This window comes from Microcaecilia unicolor, chromosome 3, assembly GCF_901765095.1.
Source record: "Microcaecilia unicolor chromosome 3, aMicUni1.1, whole genome shotgun sequence".
Lineage (NCBI taxonomy): Eukaryota > Metazoa > Chordata > Amphibia > Gymnophiona > Siphonopidae > Microcaecilia > Microcaecilia unicolor.
Window position 1 is genome coordinate 244,101,482 of NC_044033.1, and position 17,039 is coordinate 244,118,520.

A 17,039-nucleotide genomic window follows, 5' to 3' on the forward strand; every position below is an offset into this window, starting at 1 on the left:
GGGCTAGTATAGGGTTTTTCCAAGGCCCCCTCCCCTTGCCGCTGCAGGGCCCCCCCAGAGTCGCCGCCGCCACCTGGCCCAGGCCCTCTCTTCGCTATTGAACTTACGTCGCCGAAATGCAGCAGGCAGATCAGCAGAGCTCCCGTCGGCCTTCCTTCTCTGCCTGTGTCACGCCCTCGTGTGACGTAACGTTGGCGAGGGCAGGACACAGGCAGGGAAGGAAGGCCGACGGGAGCTCTGCTGATCTGCCTGCTGCGTGTCAGCGATGTAAGTTCAATACCGAAGAGAGTGCTCAGGCCGGGTGGAGGGGGGGCGGCGACTCCGGGTGGGGGGAGCGGTAGCGGCGACCTTGGGGGGGGGAAGCGGTAGCGACGTCGGCAGTTCCCTCCCTCCCCTTCGCGCAGTTTCCCTCTCTGTCCCGCCCCCGTCATCCCGTAGACGTGGGGGCGGGACAGAGAGGGCAGTCTCTACTGCGCATTTGCGGGTGAGTACGGTCACTCGCCATTTATATGTTTGATCTTTTGCAATACAATGTAAGCCACATTGAGCCTGCAAATAGGTGGGATAATGTGGGGTACAAATGCAGCAAATAAATAAACTGGGAAGCAAAGCCAGTGCTGGGAAAACTTCTATGGTCTGTGCCCTGAAAATGGCATGGAGAAATTGATCAAGCATACGTATCACATCATACGTTATATTATAAGTTAATCTTGTTGGGCAGACTGGATGGCCCATACAGGTCTTTATCTGCTGTCATCTACTATGCGTTTCACAAAAGTAAAATATAAAAAGTTAAGTAAACAATTAAAAAAATTTGAAATACAAGGATTAATAGGCCAAACAGCGAGATTAAATATCCCCATCATTGCTGCTTCCACCCCATATCAACCAAACCTATTAACCAACAAAACAGGGGCTAAGGTTCAAAGAGGCCTTGCACAACAACATTCTTTCCATTTCCAGTAAGAGACCTGTTGCCAAGAAACAAGGAGTGACGTGGAAGCGTGGCCGACCGTGTGCACAAGAGTGGCCGCTGTCCAGTCTGTGCATATTAGTGCGAGTCAGAAAGTGGGACACGTAGCGTGAAAAAAAACAATTTCTTTTACCCGATCACAAACCACGGCAGACATTGTCCTCTGAATTTTGCAGCCCGGCCGGATTCAGGCTGGAGATTTCACTGGATCTGTCTTTTACCCGGCGTCCCGACCCCACTTCACTATTCCTGGACAGATAAATATGACAGGGGTCAGCGGAAGCCTGGGGTCATTCCTATGAGTCCCAGATAAAGTCTCTCTGCAGATCTAGCCTGGGGTTTAGGTGCCACGATTCCCGGTTCTGGGAAACAAAGGATTTGCTTTTCCTTCTAAATCCGACAACAAGAGAAAAGACCTGAGCATGCGCAAACTAGCTCCTCAGCTGAGCTCATGTTGGAGACCCCGCCCCTTTAAGGTAGCTCAGCAGAGATAGCAAAGAGGCAAAATTCCTGCAAATTTCAAATCCAGCAGGGAAGCAGGAATAATGAATAAATAATTTATTTATGTATTTATTTATATTTGTAACATTTATACCCCGCACTTTCCCACTCATTAGCAGGTTCAATGCGGCTTACATAGTAAATCATGTTAACAAAGTGGTATAAAATGGATGCAACTATAATATTGTAAGTAAAGAGGTAATCATGATAAAAGAATCTAACTCTCAGAGGACCCAGTGGAGATTATAACCGGTCAATATTAGAGCCAGCGGTGGCCAGCATTTTGTAAAACATTGGCCACCACTGGATGAATTACTCCTGGATATTCAGGGGTCCTTAAGGTGCACTTAAAATGGCTTGTGGTAGTGTAGACGTAAGTTTTGGACCTGCGCTGATCCATTTTTCAGCGCTCCTTTTTATTTTTGCCAAAAATGGACGTGTGGCAAATTAAAAATTGCCGCGCATCCATTTTGGGACTGCAACCTAACCACCAGCCATTGACCTAGCAGTAAATCTCATGCGGTAACCGGGCGGTAATGACCTACTCTAGCCAAATGCCACTTGGCACGCATCTAATACACGCGTCCAAAAATAAAAATTCGTTTTCAGCCTTGGTGTGCAGAGAAAGAAGAAGTGCATGCAGAGGCCTGTGCTCTGCTGCCAAGAGACAGATAGAGAAGTGCCCCCCTGTGCTCTGCTTTATACCTAATAAGAACAGAGGGGGAACAGGAGCAGAGAGAGAGATCAAAAACTTCTCTCCTTCCCAGTTATTTCCTTTACAAAACTACAGATTACTTTCTGAAGTCAGGAAAGGTGAGCATTTTCACAGGTTCTGAAGTCCCTAGTGATGGATCCTCTATGTCTGACTTCCTTTGTTCTCAAGCCCTGCTCCCAGATAGGACAAAAGGTATGTTAATCAGGAGCAATTGAGAAACAAAAGGGCTATCAGACCTCTAAGCACCATTTGGTCCATTTCATCCTCAGTGATTCCTGAGGGAGGGGTGAGTTCTCAGAGGTCAGAAGCTGGTTTAATATTATTCTATATTAATTTTAAGTATGTCCAGCCATCCTGACAGTCTGCAGCAGGCATGAGCTGAAAATTGAGCATGTGCAGGTGCTGGTATCATGGAGAGTAGAGTTTTCATTACCATCAGGGAGAAGTCTTCAGCTGGCAGAGCTTGGGATCCATTCCCCACCAGCTACTGCTAAACATGTGCTACTGTTGGGTGGGCCTGAGCCCTAAGTGGGTGGGCCCCAGCCCCCCAGCCCACCCAGGACCACCTGTGGCTACGCCACTGGTCCTGAGAGATCCATTACCTGGATGAGTTCTGTTATTACATGTGGAAAAGCTTTGTGAGTTTCTGGTGGGACTTCTTCAAGGATTGTTTGTGCGCCCCTGAAGCAGGCTTACGATGAAACTTGACTATATTGGAGTTTTAAATATTGTTTTTAAAGGTAATCAATAGAAATAAAACATGGAAAATAAAATAAAATGATACCTTTTTTATTGGACATAACTTAATACATTTCTTATTTAGCTTTCAAAGGTTGCCCTTCTTCGTCAGATCAGAAATAAGCAAATGTTGGTAGCTGACAGTATATATAAGTGAAACATCAAAGCATTTCATATTGTTCTTAAAATTGGTTTTACACATGTAATCATAGTAACGATAGTAACATAGTAGATGACGGCAGAAAAAGACCTGCACGGTCCATCCAGTCTGCCCAACAAGATAACTCATATGTGCTACTTTTTGTGTATACCCTACTTTGATTTGTACCTGTGCTCTTCAGGGCACAGACCGTATAAGTCTGGCCAGCACTATCCCCGCCTCCCAACCACCAGCCCCGCCTCCCACCACCGGCTCTGGCACAGACCGTATAAGTCTGCCCTGCACTATCCCCGCCTCCCAACCACCAGCCCCGCCTCCCGATATTTATGATTGGATTTGGTATTTTTTTCAATCATTACTTATTTATGGATTATTCCTACTTTGGTCACTGGTTTAGTCCTGTTGCCTAATGCAATATTGTTCAGTTTATAGATTTGCTGGATTTAGGGAAGTCATTACAGACTAACAAGAGAGGACCCATCACAAATGACTGGATAAAAATATCAGTAAAACAGATTCTGTCTCTAATGCACTCTGTCACGCACACTCACCATCTGTCACCAAAACACTGACACTGTTAATCACAATCATTCTGACATACTGTACACACTAATGCTCTCACTCACACACATTGTTTTTATCACCTTATGCCTTATATACTCTCTAACACCGGCCCACACTCACTATTACACACACTTGTACTTTATCTTCAGGGGTGATTCTAGAAGAGGATCTGGGGGTGAAAGCTTGCCCTCTTATCTTCATTTTTCACATATGTAGGGACTCTTTTACTAATGCACATTTAGGCAGCTAATATGTGACTAGGAGGCACGAAATGAAGCCACAAAGTAGTACATTTAAAACGAATCGAAGAAAATATTTCTTCACTCAATGTGTAATTAAACTCTGGAATTCGTTTCCAGAGGATGTGGTAAAAGCAGTCAGTTTAGCAGGGTTTTAAAAGGTTTGAATAGCTTCCTAAAAGAAAAGTCCATAGACCATTATTAAAATGGACGGGGAAGAGATCACGTGATGCACGGCTAGAGAGAAGGTATCGTCGTGCTGAGCTCCCGCCTTCCCCGCGCCGTTTATCGAAATTCAATACCTTATTTCGCTGCATTAAAACGCGAAGAGAACAACAACGGCGATCCGAAACATCGGGGCATCGCGGTCTGTTAAAATAAAACTTAACAGAGGAGAGATGGCGGCTAAACCCCCCAAAAAAGAAAGCATGCGGACCCGCACAGCAGATTCCAAGATGGCGGACGGAGAGGGAGACGGTCCGAGGTCTGTGAGCTCGGCGTGGGCCGCGGAGGTGGCAGCGGAAGTTTCTGCTATGCTGGGGGCGTCAGTAGACCACAAACTGCAAGCGATCAAAGAACAATTAGGAGGCATCGACGCGAAGCTGGAAAATATACAGTCAGAATTTTCTCAATATAAACAGCGATTATCTGATGTGGAGGATCAAGTGCAGCAGCATGAGACCACACAAAAAGACCTAGAGAGCAAGGTAGAACGGCTGGAGAGTAAGCTGGAAGATCTAGAAAATAGAGCTCGCAGAAGTAACATAAGAATGATTGGGTTGCCTGAAAAGATCAAAGACTCAGAATTAAGAGACTTTTTAGAAAACTGGCTACCAAAAATCTTATCTTTACAAATGTCTGCTGGGCCTTTAAGAATAGAACGTGCTCACCGGCTGGGACCTGGGAATTCGAAGGACCCCCGCCCAAGAATTGTTATTTTCAAAGTCCTAAATTTTGCCCATAAACAAGAAATTTTCCGGGCATTCAGAAAGGCTGGGAACATACAATATGAGAACCATACGATACGCTGCTTCCAGGATTTCTCGACTGGAGTCTCTTTACAGCGAAGAGCATTTCGTGGAGTGTGCCAACAATTGTTTGAAAAGAAAATTCAGTTTGCTTTACTTTATCCGGCCCGCCTAAAAATATGGCATAATGGGAAACACTCGCTCTTTTCATCAGCGGTGGAAGCGTTAAAGTTTGTGCAGCGAGACCTGACCCCTGAGGATCCGGCCTGAAAGAACAAAAAAGAAAATATGGCTGATTTGAGTAAGATGAAGATTTGAAAAGCGGGGATGGCGAGTTCACGCCGAGTAGGCGGGACACAACTTGGTAATTTTAGAGCCCAGAAAATATCTATCTTTTACTGACTATAAGGAAGATATATGGGGCATGATATGTTTACTGCTGTTATTTCAAAGGTTCTTTGTTTAAAGGGGCACGGAGAATTGAACTTGGAGGAAGAAAGATACGGTTTTATAATTGGGCCTTAACATCTGATACTGTAACTCCCTGATAAAGATTATAAAGGTTGGATGGATCTCTTTTCAGAGAGAGGTTATCACAGAGTAATTATGGATAACAATAAGGGGATAACCCCAATAGTAATGGGTATAAGGATTATATAAAGAAACAAGGGGGAAGGATTGTAAAAGGTACTATACTAGATATTAAAGTTAGAAGGGGTGTTGGGGGAGGGGGGAGCTCACGTGATTTAAACCATGAGGGAATGGTTGAGTGCTTTTGGGGGGGAGGGGGTAGAGATAGGGGGGGGGAGGGTTAAAGAGGGAGGGAAGTATCTGACAGAATTTGGATTTCAGAGACAAAATTCAAAGGGACTGAAAGGGGAGGCCCTACGGGCTGGGAGGGTTTCCCTTCTTTCGTTTAAATGTATAACTTTTTTTATGATGTTATTGAATTTCTGCTGTACTGGGATCACTTAAGATAGTTTCGTGGAATATTGGGGGAGTATCATCCCCGATAAAGCGAACAAAGGTGCTTCAGGTGCTGAAAAGACAACAAGTAGATATAGCCCTACTCCAGGAAACACATTTGTCCTCAAGGGAACACTTAAAATTTAAGACAGGATGGGTGGGATCTATGTTGGAAGCCCCAGCGGTGGGGAGGAAAGCTGGAGTCCTGATTCTTTTTCGAAAGGGTCTGCAGATAAAGGTCACCTCCACATTGAGAAGTTCGGAGGGCCGCTATATTCTGGCGGAGATAGAGATTGAGGGTCATATTCTAGTACTCTGTAATGTATATGCCCCAAATACATATGATAAAAAGTTTTTTCAGGGGCTGATCTCCAATTTGTCCAAATTTAAAGGGGGAAATATCATTCTGGGAGGTGATTTTAACTTAGTGGTCGACCCACGGCTGGATAGATCTGGTACTGGTGCCAGGGGTTCGGGAGGAGGTGCTCGAGCCTTGGCTTTGCTCTGTGATGCGTTGGACCTTGTGGATGTGTGGCGTGTTCTACACCCATCGGATCGAGATTACACTCATCTCTCCAGAGCTCATGCGTCCCAATCCCGAATAGATTATCTATTTGTTTCAACTCCCCTGTTTTCACAGATGGTTCAGGCTGAGATTGGTCCTTATGAGGTCTCAGATCATGCTATCATTTGGCTGAGATGGGGGAGGCCCGGGAAGGAGGGTGGAATGCGCCTTTGGAGATATCCCCTAGACCTAGTACATGATGACAAATTTCAGACATTTCTAGCAGAGAAGATAACAGATTATGAGTTCCATAATGGGATTCATAGACAGCAGCCGACCCTTTTTTGGGAAGCAGAAAAGGCTGCCCTGCGTGGAAACATCATTTCTTACTGTGCTAGAGCTCGAAAGATTAGAGATAAGGAGATCTTGAGGCTGGAAACACAGGTCCGTAAATATAGAAAAATGTATGGTAGGATTGCTACTGCGGAGAATAAGTCACTGCTTTTAAGTACACAGCAAGAGCTCAATGAATTGCTGCATCGGAGGGCGGTTAAATCCCAATTTTATTATAAATATAAACTATTCCAGTATAGCAATAAAGCAGGGAGGTTGTTGGCAAACATGGTGCGAAGCAAAAGGGGAGCCTCTAAAATTTTACAATTGAAAGATTCAAATGGGAGACTGTTGAGAACGGACCAAGATATAGCAGATCGATTTGGCCAATATTATGAGGCTTTATATACTAGGCCGGAAAATGAAGGATTGAACGCTGATATGTTTTTAGAATCCATACAGTTGCCCAAGTTGTCCCCTTGCCAAATACAGCGACTAAATAGCCCACTCGAGGAAGGAGACCTTATGTTGGCGTTACAACAAAGTGCTTCTCACAAGACGCCAGGTCCAGATGGCTATCGAGTAGAGTTTTACAAACAGTTCTACGAGCATATCAAAAGACCACTTTTAGCTTTGTTCAATTCTATGGTAAAAGAGAAGACCATGCCTGACACAATGAAGAGAGCTCAGATTGTAGTTATCCCAAAAGAGGGGGGGGATAGAGCAGACCCTGGAGCGTATAGACCAATTTCCCTTCTCAATGTAGATGCCAAGTTATACGCTAAGATACTGGCGAACAGGCTGGCTCAGGTACTCCCGGACTTGGTGGAGGAAGCTCAGGTGGGGTTTGTGAAGGGGAGGACAGCGGTTCGGAATCTTCGCGCAGTCTTGGCCTCTTTGGAGACAGTGCAATATAAAAAGCTGGCTTCTCTGTTAATTAGTTTCGATGCAGAGAAAGCCTTTGACAGAGTGAGCTGGCCTTACCTATTCGAGACTCTGAAACACTATGGTATTCAAGGATCATTTTTAGATGCGATTCAGGTGCTATATTCGGAACCAATGGCTTATGTGTGGGTGAATGGGACCTGTTCTCGATTATTTCATATACTTAGAGGTACTAGACAAGGATGTCCGCTCTCTCCTCTATTGTTTGTTTTATCTTTGGACCCCTTGGTTAGGGCGATACAAACTCATCCGGAGATCAAAGGAATCCAGATAGGGGCTTCGAGATTTCTATTGTCAGCCTTTGCAGATGACTTATTGGTGCACTTGACACAACCATCTCAATCTCTCCCGGCCCTGCTGGAGTTATTCCAAGAATTTGGAGATTATGCGGGATTTAAGCTCAACTATATGAAATCTCTAGCGTTGGCGTCCTCGGAAGATCAGAAGAAGGAATGGGGGCAGGATTTCCCACTTCGGTGGGCACGGGGGTCATTTCGCTATTTGGGAATATGGTTGTCTATGACCTCAGCAGATCTCTATCGATTGAATGTGGATAGAATGCTGGGTGAGACAGAGACAAGACTGAAAAGTTGGGTGACTTTGCCTCTTACACTTTACGGACGCATTCAGTTGTTTCGAATGGTGGAATTTCCCAGATGGCTTTATTGCCTACGGATGCTACCAATCCTTATCAAACAAAGAGAACTCAAAATCTTGCATCGTTTGCTTAGACGATATTGCTGGGGGGGGAAAAAAGCTAAACTACCGCTGCCTCTGTTAATGGGCAACTGGAAAGAGGGAGGCCTAGGTATGCCAGACTTAAGAAGATATAACAGGGCATGCTTATTGAGATACTTTGGTGACTGGTTCTTTGACCGTGAAGATTATACACCCCGAAGAATAGAGGTTCAATTTTTTGCTCCTTGCCACTTTTATTTTTTACTACAGGCACCTAGGGTGCATATACCTGAGCATTTAAGAAATAGCCTGTTGCTGACAGCTTTGAGATCTCTTTGGAAAGACCTGATGGGCGTTTGGGGTATATCGAAACATACATCAGACATGCTACCTATTTGTGGGAATTTATTGTTTAAACCAGGGATAGATAATGAAACATTTCGGGCTTGGGGACGCTTGGGCATTAGTCGTCTGGAACACTTGTTAAACAAGCAAGGGGAGTTATTAAGTTTAGGAGCATTGGGTATTGGTTATAGCATGAACAACATTTTTGCTTATAATCAAATTATGCATTATGTGAGGTCAGTAGACTTAAAGGCGTTAAAACATAGACATTGTCACCGAATCAGACAATTTTTAACAAGAGAAGATACAGAACGTCTCTCGGTCTCTAAGTTATATAAGATCTTAGGAAAATTGCCACTTTTAAAGGACCGGGAGTTAATACAAATACGATGGGCCCGAGATTTAGCGAGACCAGGGTTGTCCTTGGATTTTAATATGTTAGTGTCTAGAATTCCGGAGATGACTGGCAATGCGGGCTTCCGCGAATGCCAATACAGAATTTTACATAGAGCATACCTTACAAAAGCTCAGATTTTTAGAATGGGAGGGGTGGAAGATCCACTATGTGAAAAATGTAGAAGATTACCTGGGTCATTGTTTCACTGTTTGTGGGAATGTTTTCGGGTACAACTTTTTTGGAGAGAGATCCTGCAGTATCTGTCCTTGATATTGGGCTCTGGAGTAGTGGTCTCCCCGATGGGTGTGTTGTTGGACAGGCATGAGGTGTTTGCATTACAGAGCATATCTGGGAAACATTTGATCCGTAGGGCCTGTTTGGTGGGCAAGAGGTTATTACTTTGTCAATGGGTTGGAAGTGCTCTCCCGGACTTCTGGCACTGGAGAAACAGATTCCATGAATTAATGTTATATGAACGTCGAGGGGTGGGAGGTTCAAGTAGGAGGAGGAAGGCCTTTTTGGACATTTGGGGCCCATATATTCAGACACTGCACACTAGAGGTAGAAGTCTGGTGCTGAATTCCCTTTGATTTTACAGAGAGATACATTTCTGGAAGATATCTCAGGGTGGGTTAAGGGGGGGCGGGAAGGTAGATGGGGAAAGTAGGACATAGATTGATGGGAATCTGAAAAATGGGAAGAGGAAGATGATATTTTAAAAATGATACGTTTCTCCTGCCCTGTGGGCGTTAACGTGTTGATGAACAACAACTTTGACAGATGATAGGAAGAAACGTGGAAAGCAATGAAACACAAGATTTGCATATACTGACTATGGAATGTTGATAGCATGCCATATTTATTTCCATTAGAAATCTGGTTAAACAATACATTGGTTGTGGTTCAATATACGCTAAAGGTTCATGTTAAACTTCCTTGATAATAACTCTGTACAGATTTTCTTTTTCAATATTGGATACAGTCAATAAACATACTATATAACAGAAGGGGAGGGAGGGGGATGGGGGGAGGGGGGAAAATAAACATAAAAATGTTGATGATAGACGTTTAAAATATTAATACAGATTTGAAATGTTGGCTAATCGGGTTTTAAAGATTGCTAGAATATTGTATCATTTATACATTCATCAATAAAAACATTATTAAACATAAAATGGACGGGGAAAATCCACTTCTTATTTCTGGGATAAGCAGCATAAAATGTATTGTACTGTTTTAGGATCTTGCCAGGTACTTGTGATCTGGATTGGCCACTGTTGGAAACAGGATACTGGGCTTGATGGACGTTTGGTCTGTCCCAGTATGGCAACACTTATGAACTTATGACTTAGTGCATGTTAACAGCTAATGCACAAATGCATTAACCACCTTTGCAGTATTTTTACTGTTACCGCATGCAAAGTCCTGCACTAAGGCCATTTTGTGTTGGGGCAGAACACTGGTGTTCCTAGGCTGGCTGACACCCGGGGTGGATCAATGATGCGCCCCCCCCCCCCCGGGTGCAGTGCGGCCCCCCCGGCCAAATTCCCCCCCCCCGGGTGTATTTTTACCTGCTGGGGGGGGGGGTGCCGCGCGCCTGTCGGCTCCGAGTCCGCTCGTTCCCTGCTGCTCCCTCTGCCCCAGAACAGGAAGTAACCTGTTCCATGCAGAGGGAGCAGCAGGGAGGGAACGAGCGGACTCAGAGCCAACTCGGGGCGGACCACCCCCACCGCCCCCCCTTGGTACGCCACTTATTGGCTTCCATTAAATTCACTATCCTTTCCTTCAGCATCGCTTCCATTATTTTTCCAATAACCGAAGTGAGGCTTACTGGCCTGTAGTTTCCAGCTTCTTCCCTATCACCACTTTTGTGGTGATAGGAAAATAAATATACACAAAACATAAGTCTTCATGAATAAAATCAATGTAGCATTAAACAATCAGGGATCTAGACCTTACTTATTCCCCCCAACTGTAAGTCTGTACGAACTGAAGTGTTTTTACTTCCTTTTTGAATTCTTTAAAAGCTTTGATGTTTCTAAGTCTTAAGGGCAATCTATTCCAAAAAACTGGACCAGCAATGTAAAAAATCCTGTCAGTATTCATCTGACCTAATAATATGGTGTAATGGAATAGCTAATACATTTTTGATTCCTGATTTCAAAGGTCTTCTCGTTTGATAGATATACAGTCTTGCTGGCAATATCTATCAAACTTGCTTAACTAAATCTTAAATACCAGACAAAGAATTTTATATGAACCCTTTGTTCTATCGGCTTTTGTGTTTTGGACTGTGTTCTGTGCTTTGAACCCTCTCTGTGTTGCTTTATTGTACAAGGAGCTTTCATTCCTTCCCCCCACCCCACCCCCGGGAAACAGATGGCTACAGACGTCAGTGGCAAGTCCAGGGGACAGTCTGTCCCATACTGTGACCTGCTTGGAATTGAGTCCAGGTTACTTGCCCTTTCATCCCCCATCTCTCTCATGGCAGTGCTAGGACACGTGCTGTTGGGTCTGCTGATCCCCTGCTCCAGAACAGGAAGTTGATGTCAGAGAGGCAGGGGATTGTCAGATCAAATAGTGTGCATCTGAGCACTGTGGCCCCATGCCTTTACTTCTTGATTTGCCCACTGCTGCTGCTCATTGGGAGAGATGTTGGATGGGAAAGAGGGGGCAAGGGGAGAGATGCTGGATGGGGAGAGAGGGGGCAAGGGGAGAAATGCTGGATGGGTAGAGAGAAAGCAAGGGGAGATGCTGGATGGAGAAAAGGAGGCAAGGGGAGAAATGCTGGATGGGGAGAGAGGGGGCAAGGGGAGAAATGCTGGATGGGTAGAGAGAAAGCAAGGGGAGATGCTGGATGGAGAAAAGGAGGCAAGGGGAGAAATGCTGGATGGGGAGAGAGGGGCAAGGGAAGAAATGATGGGGAAAGAGAAGGCAAGGGAAGATGCTGAATGAGAAAGAGGGGGCAAGGGGAGAAATGCTGGATGGGGAAAAGAGGCAAGGGGAGAGATGCTGGATGGGGAGAGAGGGGCAAGGGGAGAAATGATGGGGAAAGAGAAGGCAAGGGAAGATGCTGGATGGGAGAGAGGGGGCAAGGGGAGAAATGCTGGATGGGAGAGGGGCAAGGGGAGAAATGCTAGATGGGTAGAGAGAAAGCAAGGGGAGATGCTGGATGGGAGAGAGGGGGCAAGGGGAGAAATGCTGGATGGAGAAAGGGAGGCAAGGGGAGAAATGCTGGATGGGTAGAGAGAAAGCAAGGGGAGATGCTGGATGGGAGAGAGGGGGCAAGGGGAGAAATGCTAGATGGGTAGAGAGAAAGCAAGGGGAGATGCTAGATGGGAGAGAGGGGGCAAGGGGAGAAATGCTGGATGGAGAAAGGGAGGCAAGGGGAGAAATGCTAGATGGGTAGAGAGAAAGCAAGGGGAGATGCTGGATGGGAGAGAGGGGGCAAGGGGAGAAATGCTAGATGGGTAGAGAGAAAGCAAGGGGAGATGCTGGATGGGAGAGAGGGGGCAAGGGGAGAAATGCTGGATGGAGAAAGGGAGGCAAGGGGAGAAATGCTGGATGGGTAGAGAGAAAGCAAGGGGAGATGCTTGATGGGAGAGAGGGGGCAAGGGGAGAAATGCTGGATGGAGAAAAGGAGGCAAGGGGAGAAATGCTGGATGAGGAGAGAGGGGCAAGGGAAGAAATAATGGGGAAAGAGAAAGCAAGGGAAGGTGCTGGATGGGAGAGGGGGCAAGGGGAGAAATGCTAGATGGGTAGAGAGAAAGCAAGGGAAGATGCTAGATGGGAGAGAGGGGGCAAGGGGAGAAATGATGGGGGAAAGAGGCAAGGGGAGAGATGATGGATGATGAGAGAGGGGCAAGGGGAGAAATGATGGGGAAAGAGAAGGCAAGGGAAGATGCTGGATGGGAAAGAGGGGACAAGGGGATAAATGCTGGATGGGGGAAAGGAGGCAAGTGGAGAGATGCTGAAGGGGAGAAATGCTGGATGGGTAGAGAGAAAGCAAGGGAAGATGCTGAATGAGAGAGCGGGGGCAAGGGGAGAAATGCTGGATGGGAAGAGAGGGGCAAGGGGAGAAATTATGGGGAAAGAGAAGGCAAGGGAAGATGCTAGATGAGAAGGGGCAAGGAGAGAAATGATGGGGAAATGAGACAAGGGGAGAAATGATGGGGAAAGAGAAGGCAAGGGAAGATGCTGGATGGGAAAGAGGGGGCAAGGCAAGAAATGCTGGATGGAGAAAGGGAGGCAAGGGGAGAAATGCTGGATGGGTAGAGAGAAAGCAAGGGGAGATGCTGGATGGGAGAGAGGGGGCAAGGGAGAAATGCTGGATGGAGAAAGGGAGGCACGGGGAGAAATGCTGGATGGGTAGAGAGAAAGCAAGGGGAGATGCTGGATGGGAGAGAGGGGGCAAGGGGAGAAATGCTGGATGGAGAAAAGGAGGCAAGGGGAGAAATGCTGGATGAGGAGAGAGGGACAAGGGAAGAAATGATGTGGAAAGAAAGCAAGGGAAGGTGCTGGATGGGAGAGAAGGGTCAAGGGGAGAAATGCTGGATGGGTAGACAGAAAGCAAGGGAAGATGCTGGATGGGAGAGAGGGGGCAAAGGGAGAAATGCTAGATGGAGTAGTAGTGGTTAGTGTAGCAGACTCTGGTCCTGGGAAACTGGGTTCAATTCCCACTGCAGCTCCCTATAACTCTGGGCAAGTCACTTAACCCTCTATTGCCCCAGGTACAAAATAAGTACCAGCATGTAATATGTATACTACTTTGATTGTAATCACAGAAAGGCAGTATATCATATCCCATCCCCTTTCCTAAATAGCCCCCAAGTGTTACTGCACAGTTTCTCCACTGAGTGGAGAATGACTCAGAAATCCAATACATAAAATAATTCCAATAAAAAGATGTCACCAATAACTTTATTATTGATCATTATATCTACTTAATTTTATATTCAGATTGTGTATAATATCTAATTTTAGCTATAATATAAAATATGTGAAATTTAGGATGGCCTTAACCAATGATGAAGTTTCTAGGTAAAAAAAGGATATTCAACTTGGCTTGTCCAACATCTGATAACAGTATTTAAATGAATCCATCCTTTATTAATAATTCTAGGTTTGTTTTTTTTAATAAGCATTTTCTGCTGTTCCTTTCAGGTCTCAGCAGAATAATGTAGCATTTAGGAAGAAAGATACAACCCAGAAGTCCAGCACTGGAGGCCAGGATAGCAAATATCTCCACTACCACCATGTACTTGCCCTTGGTGCTCAGATATGTTGGGATGAAGGAGATCCAGACGCTGCAGAACACCAGCATGCTGAAGGTAATGTACTTGGCTTCATTGAATCTGTCAGGCAGATTTCTTGCTAGGAAAGCTACGATGAAGCTAATACCAGCCAGAAATCCCATGTAACCCAGGACACAGTAAAATGCATGTATTGACCCTTCATTACATTCAGTTAGTATTGTTCCAATTTCTGATTTCATATTAAGATATGGAAACGGGGGAGCAGTGAACAACCAGGCAAGACACAGAACAGTTTGAATAAGGGAACAGAAAAGAACTACATAAATTGAGACCCTGGAACCCATCCATTTCCGGAGCTTGCTTCCAGGCTTGGTGGCATGAAAGGCCACGACTACAGTGATGGTTTTTGCCAATATAGAGGAGAGAGCGATGGAGAAACTGATCCCAAAGGCAGTCTGTCGGAGAATACAGGTCACTTTGCCAGGGTGGCCGATGAATATCAAGGAGCAGAGGAAGCAGAGCATGAGGGAGATGAGAAGAATGTAACTGAGGTCTCGGTTGTTCGCCTTCACTATGGGGGTGTCTTTGTAATGAATAAAGATACCCAAAATGACAGTATTAATGAGAATTAAGAATATACAGATGAAAGTCAAAGTTATCCCCAGAGGCTCTTGATAAGTCAGGAAGGATATCACTTTTGGGATGCAGGCATCCCTCTTCTGATTGGGCCATTGGTCCTCTGGGCATTTCGTACAAGCATCCATATCTAAGAATGAAAAATATTGTCTCATTACCTCACAAATAGCATCAGTTATCAAAATGACGAACAGTAGCAAACACTAAACAAGTAATGAATGATGTACTTGTATCTGAAATGTATGCTTTTAAAGGATTACATATGTCTTATCCAATCGGAGTGTGATTAGTTTTGGTAGCAGTATCCAGCTCATATGTTTGGATCAGATACAAGGTATTCCACTAGGACATGTGAAAACCCATTTTTCATAGAATACTGAGATTGCAATTGAGGATGTGCTCAATTCTGGCAATGTTTTGGAAAACAACTCAACCAGAAACCTTGTTACTGAATCAAAAAAGAAAAAAAGAAGTAAATAAATCAATAATTAAATTAATTGTGCTCAGTTATTTTTGGTGTGCTATAGTGTCTCAGAGTTTTGAGAAGCATTTACACACCATTCTCACATCATCGCACGTCTTACCACCAGCCAAATATTGATGTTAAAAAATCAAAAAATCTTTTTCATTAAAGATGAAATCAGCTGTTAGATATTTAAAGTTACTTAGCTTGGGTGCTGGTGCGAGCAAAATTGTAAATGTTCATAGAATGTCTTCTCAAAACCGCGCCCCAGTCATCTTATACTTCCTAGACGCTGATCTAAAACAGAGGCTCCAATAACACATTTTCTTCTCAATTCATGTGATATAAATTTCTAAATTCCCTGTTCCCAACATAGGCCATGTTTCGCCATTAAGCTGGCATCATCAGGGGAACTTAATCTATAAAAATAAAAATAATGCATTAAAATCCTCAAAACTGAACTCAATTACTAAAAACCTTCTTAATATTATAAACTGATAATTCCCAAAATTTCTTAATTACAGAATACCATCTTAAACTTACTGTACAGCAAAAACAGGTCAGGAATCCGTCCAACCCGAAAAAAGACCAGCAAAGAACGCCCACACATGCACAGTATTTAAAAAAGAAAACAGCTGATATGCAAGCGCGGGAGAAGTTCACAACAAGGCTTGCCATTCAATTTCCTTATTCAGACCACTAGGGGTCACTGTTTGCCAGCGAAAAATAAACTCCTGCTCTTTTCTGAGAAGAATACGAGATGCGTTACCTCCTAATGGTAGGTGTATTCGTAAAAGAACTACAAATTTTAAATCTTTAATATCATGTTGAGTTCGCTGCCAGTGATCTACAAGTGGTGCCTCTTGCTTGTTTATTCTTAAGTTACTCAAATGTTCTCCAATTCTCTGTTTGATCTTTCTAGTAGTGTGCCCAATGTACCACAAAGTACATGGGCATACTATACCATAAACCACTTGGGAAGAGTTACAATCTGTAGATCCCTTAAGGAAATAAGGCTTGCCAGTAGCAGGTTGATAACTACATCTGTGTGCCACACATGTTGACAATATACACATTTCCCACAACTAGTGTGTCCATTTGTGTCAGCATTTCCATCAACTTGTGAGGGATTGTTTACTGATGATAAAATTTCCCCTAAATTACGATCTCTTGTGTAGGCAAACATAGGTTGTGAGTCAAATCCATGAGACGCAAGCATAGACCAGTGTTTATAGATAATCTTCCTGATCGCAGTAGTTTGACAGGAATGTGGCAATACACAAACCAGTTTATCACTTCTTTCCTCTGATCTCGATGGCGGATTAACCAACCAATGACGATTTGCATTTGTGGCTCTTTTAAAAGCTTTCTTGATGACTTTATCAGGATAGGCTCGGCGTTTGAACCTATCATACAAATCAACAGCTGATTTTTTAAAGCTCTCCTCAGAAGTGGACAATTTTTTAATTCGTAAGAATTGACCCACGGGTATACCATTTTTCGAAGCCATCGGATGATAGCTCCGATAATGTAATAAAGTATTAGAATCTGTTACCTTCCGGTACACCTCCGTCATAAATTTCCCTTCTTGAATGTATATATTAATGTCCAAATAATTAATAGATTGATCCCCAATAGATGCTTCAAACTTGATGTTA

At 44.3% G+C, this 17,039-nt stretch overlaps 2 protein-coding genes and 1 long non-coding RNA gene across 3 annotated transcripts in view; all 3 read right to left on the bottom strand.

Annotated features, from left to right (window-relative positions):
• Nucleotides 1-1,355, bottom strand: part of LOC115466395 (oocyte zinc finger protein XlCOF6-like) — a 33,694-nt gene extending 32,339 nt beyond the window's left edge. The window contains exon 1 of the mRNA XM_030197593.1: nt 1,107-1,355. Coding sequence (XP_030053453.1) covers nt 1,107-1,130 — 24 coding nt within the window. The 5' untranslated portion in view covers nt 1,131-1,355. The remainder of the gene's footprint in view (nt 1-1,106) is intronic.
• LOC115464537 (zinc finger protein 845-like) overlaps nt 1-17,039 on the bottom strand; it is a 924,208-nt gene that overhangs the window by 547,093 nt on the left and 360,076 nt on the right. The gene's annotated exons all lie outside the window — the stretch shown is intronic.
• Nucleotides 1-17,039, bottom strand: part of LOC115466435 — a 478,102-nt gene that overhangs the window by 269,312 nt on the left and 191,751 nt on the right. The gene's annotated exons all lie outside the window — the stretch shown is intronic.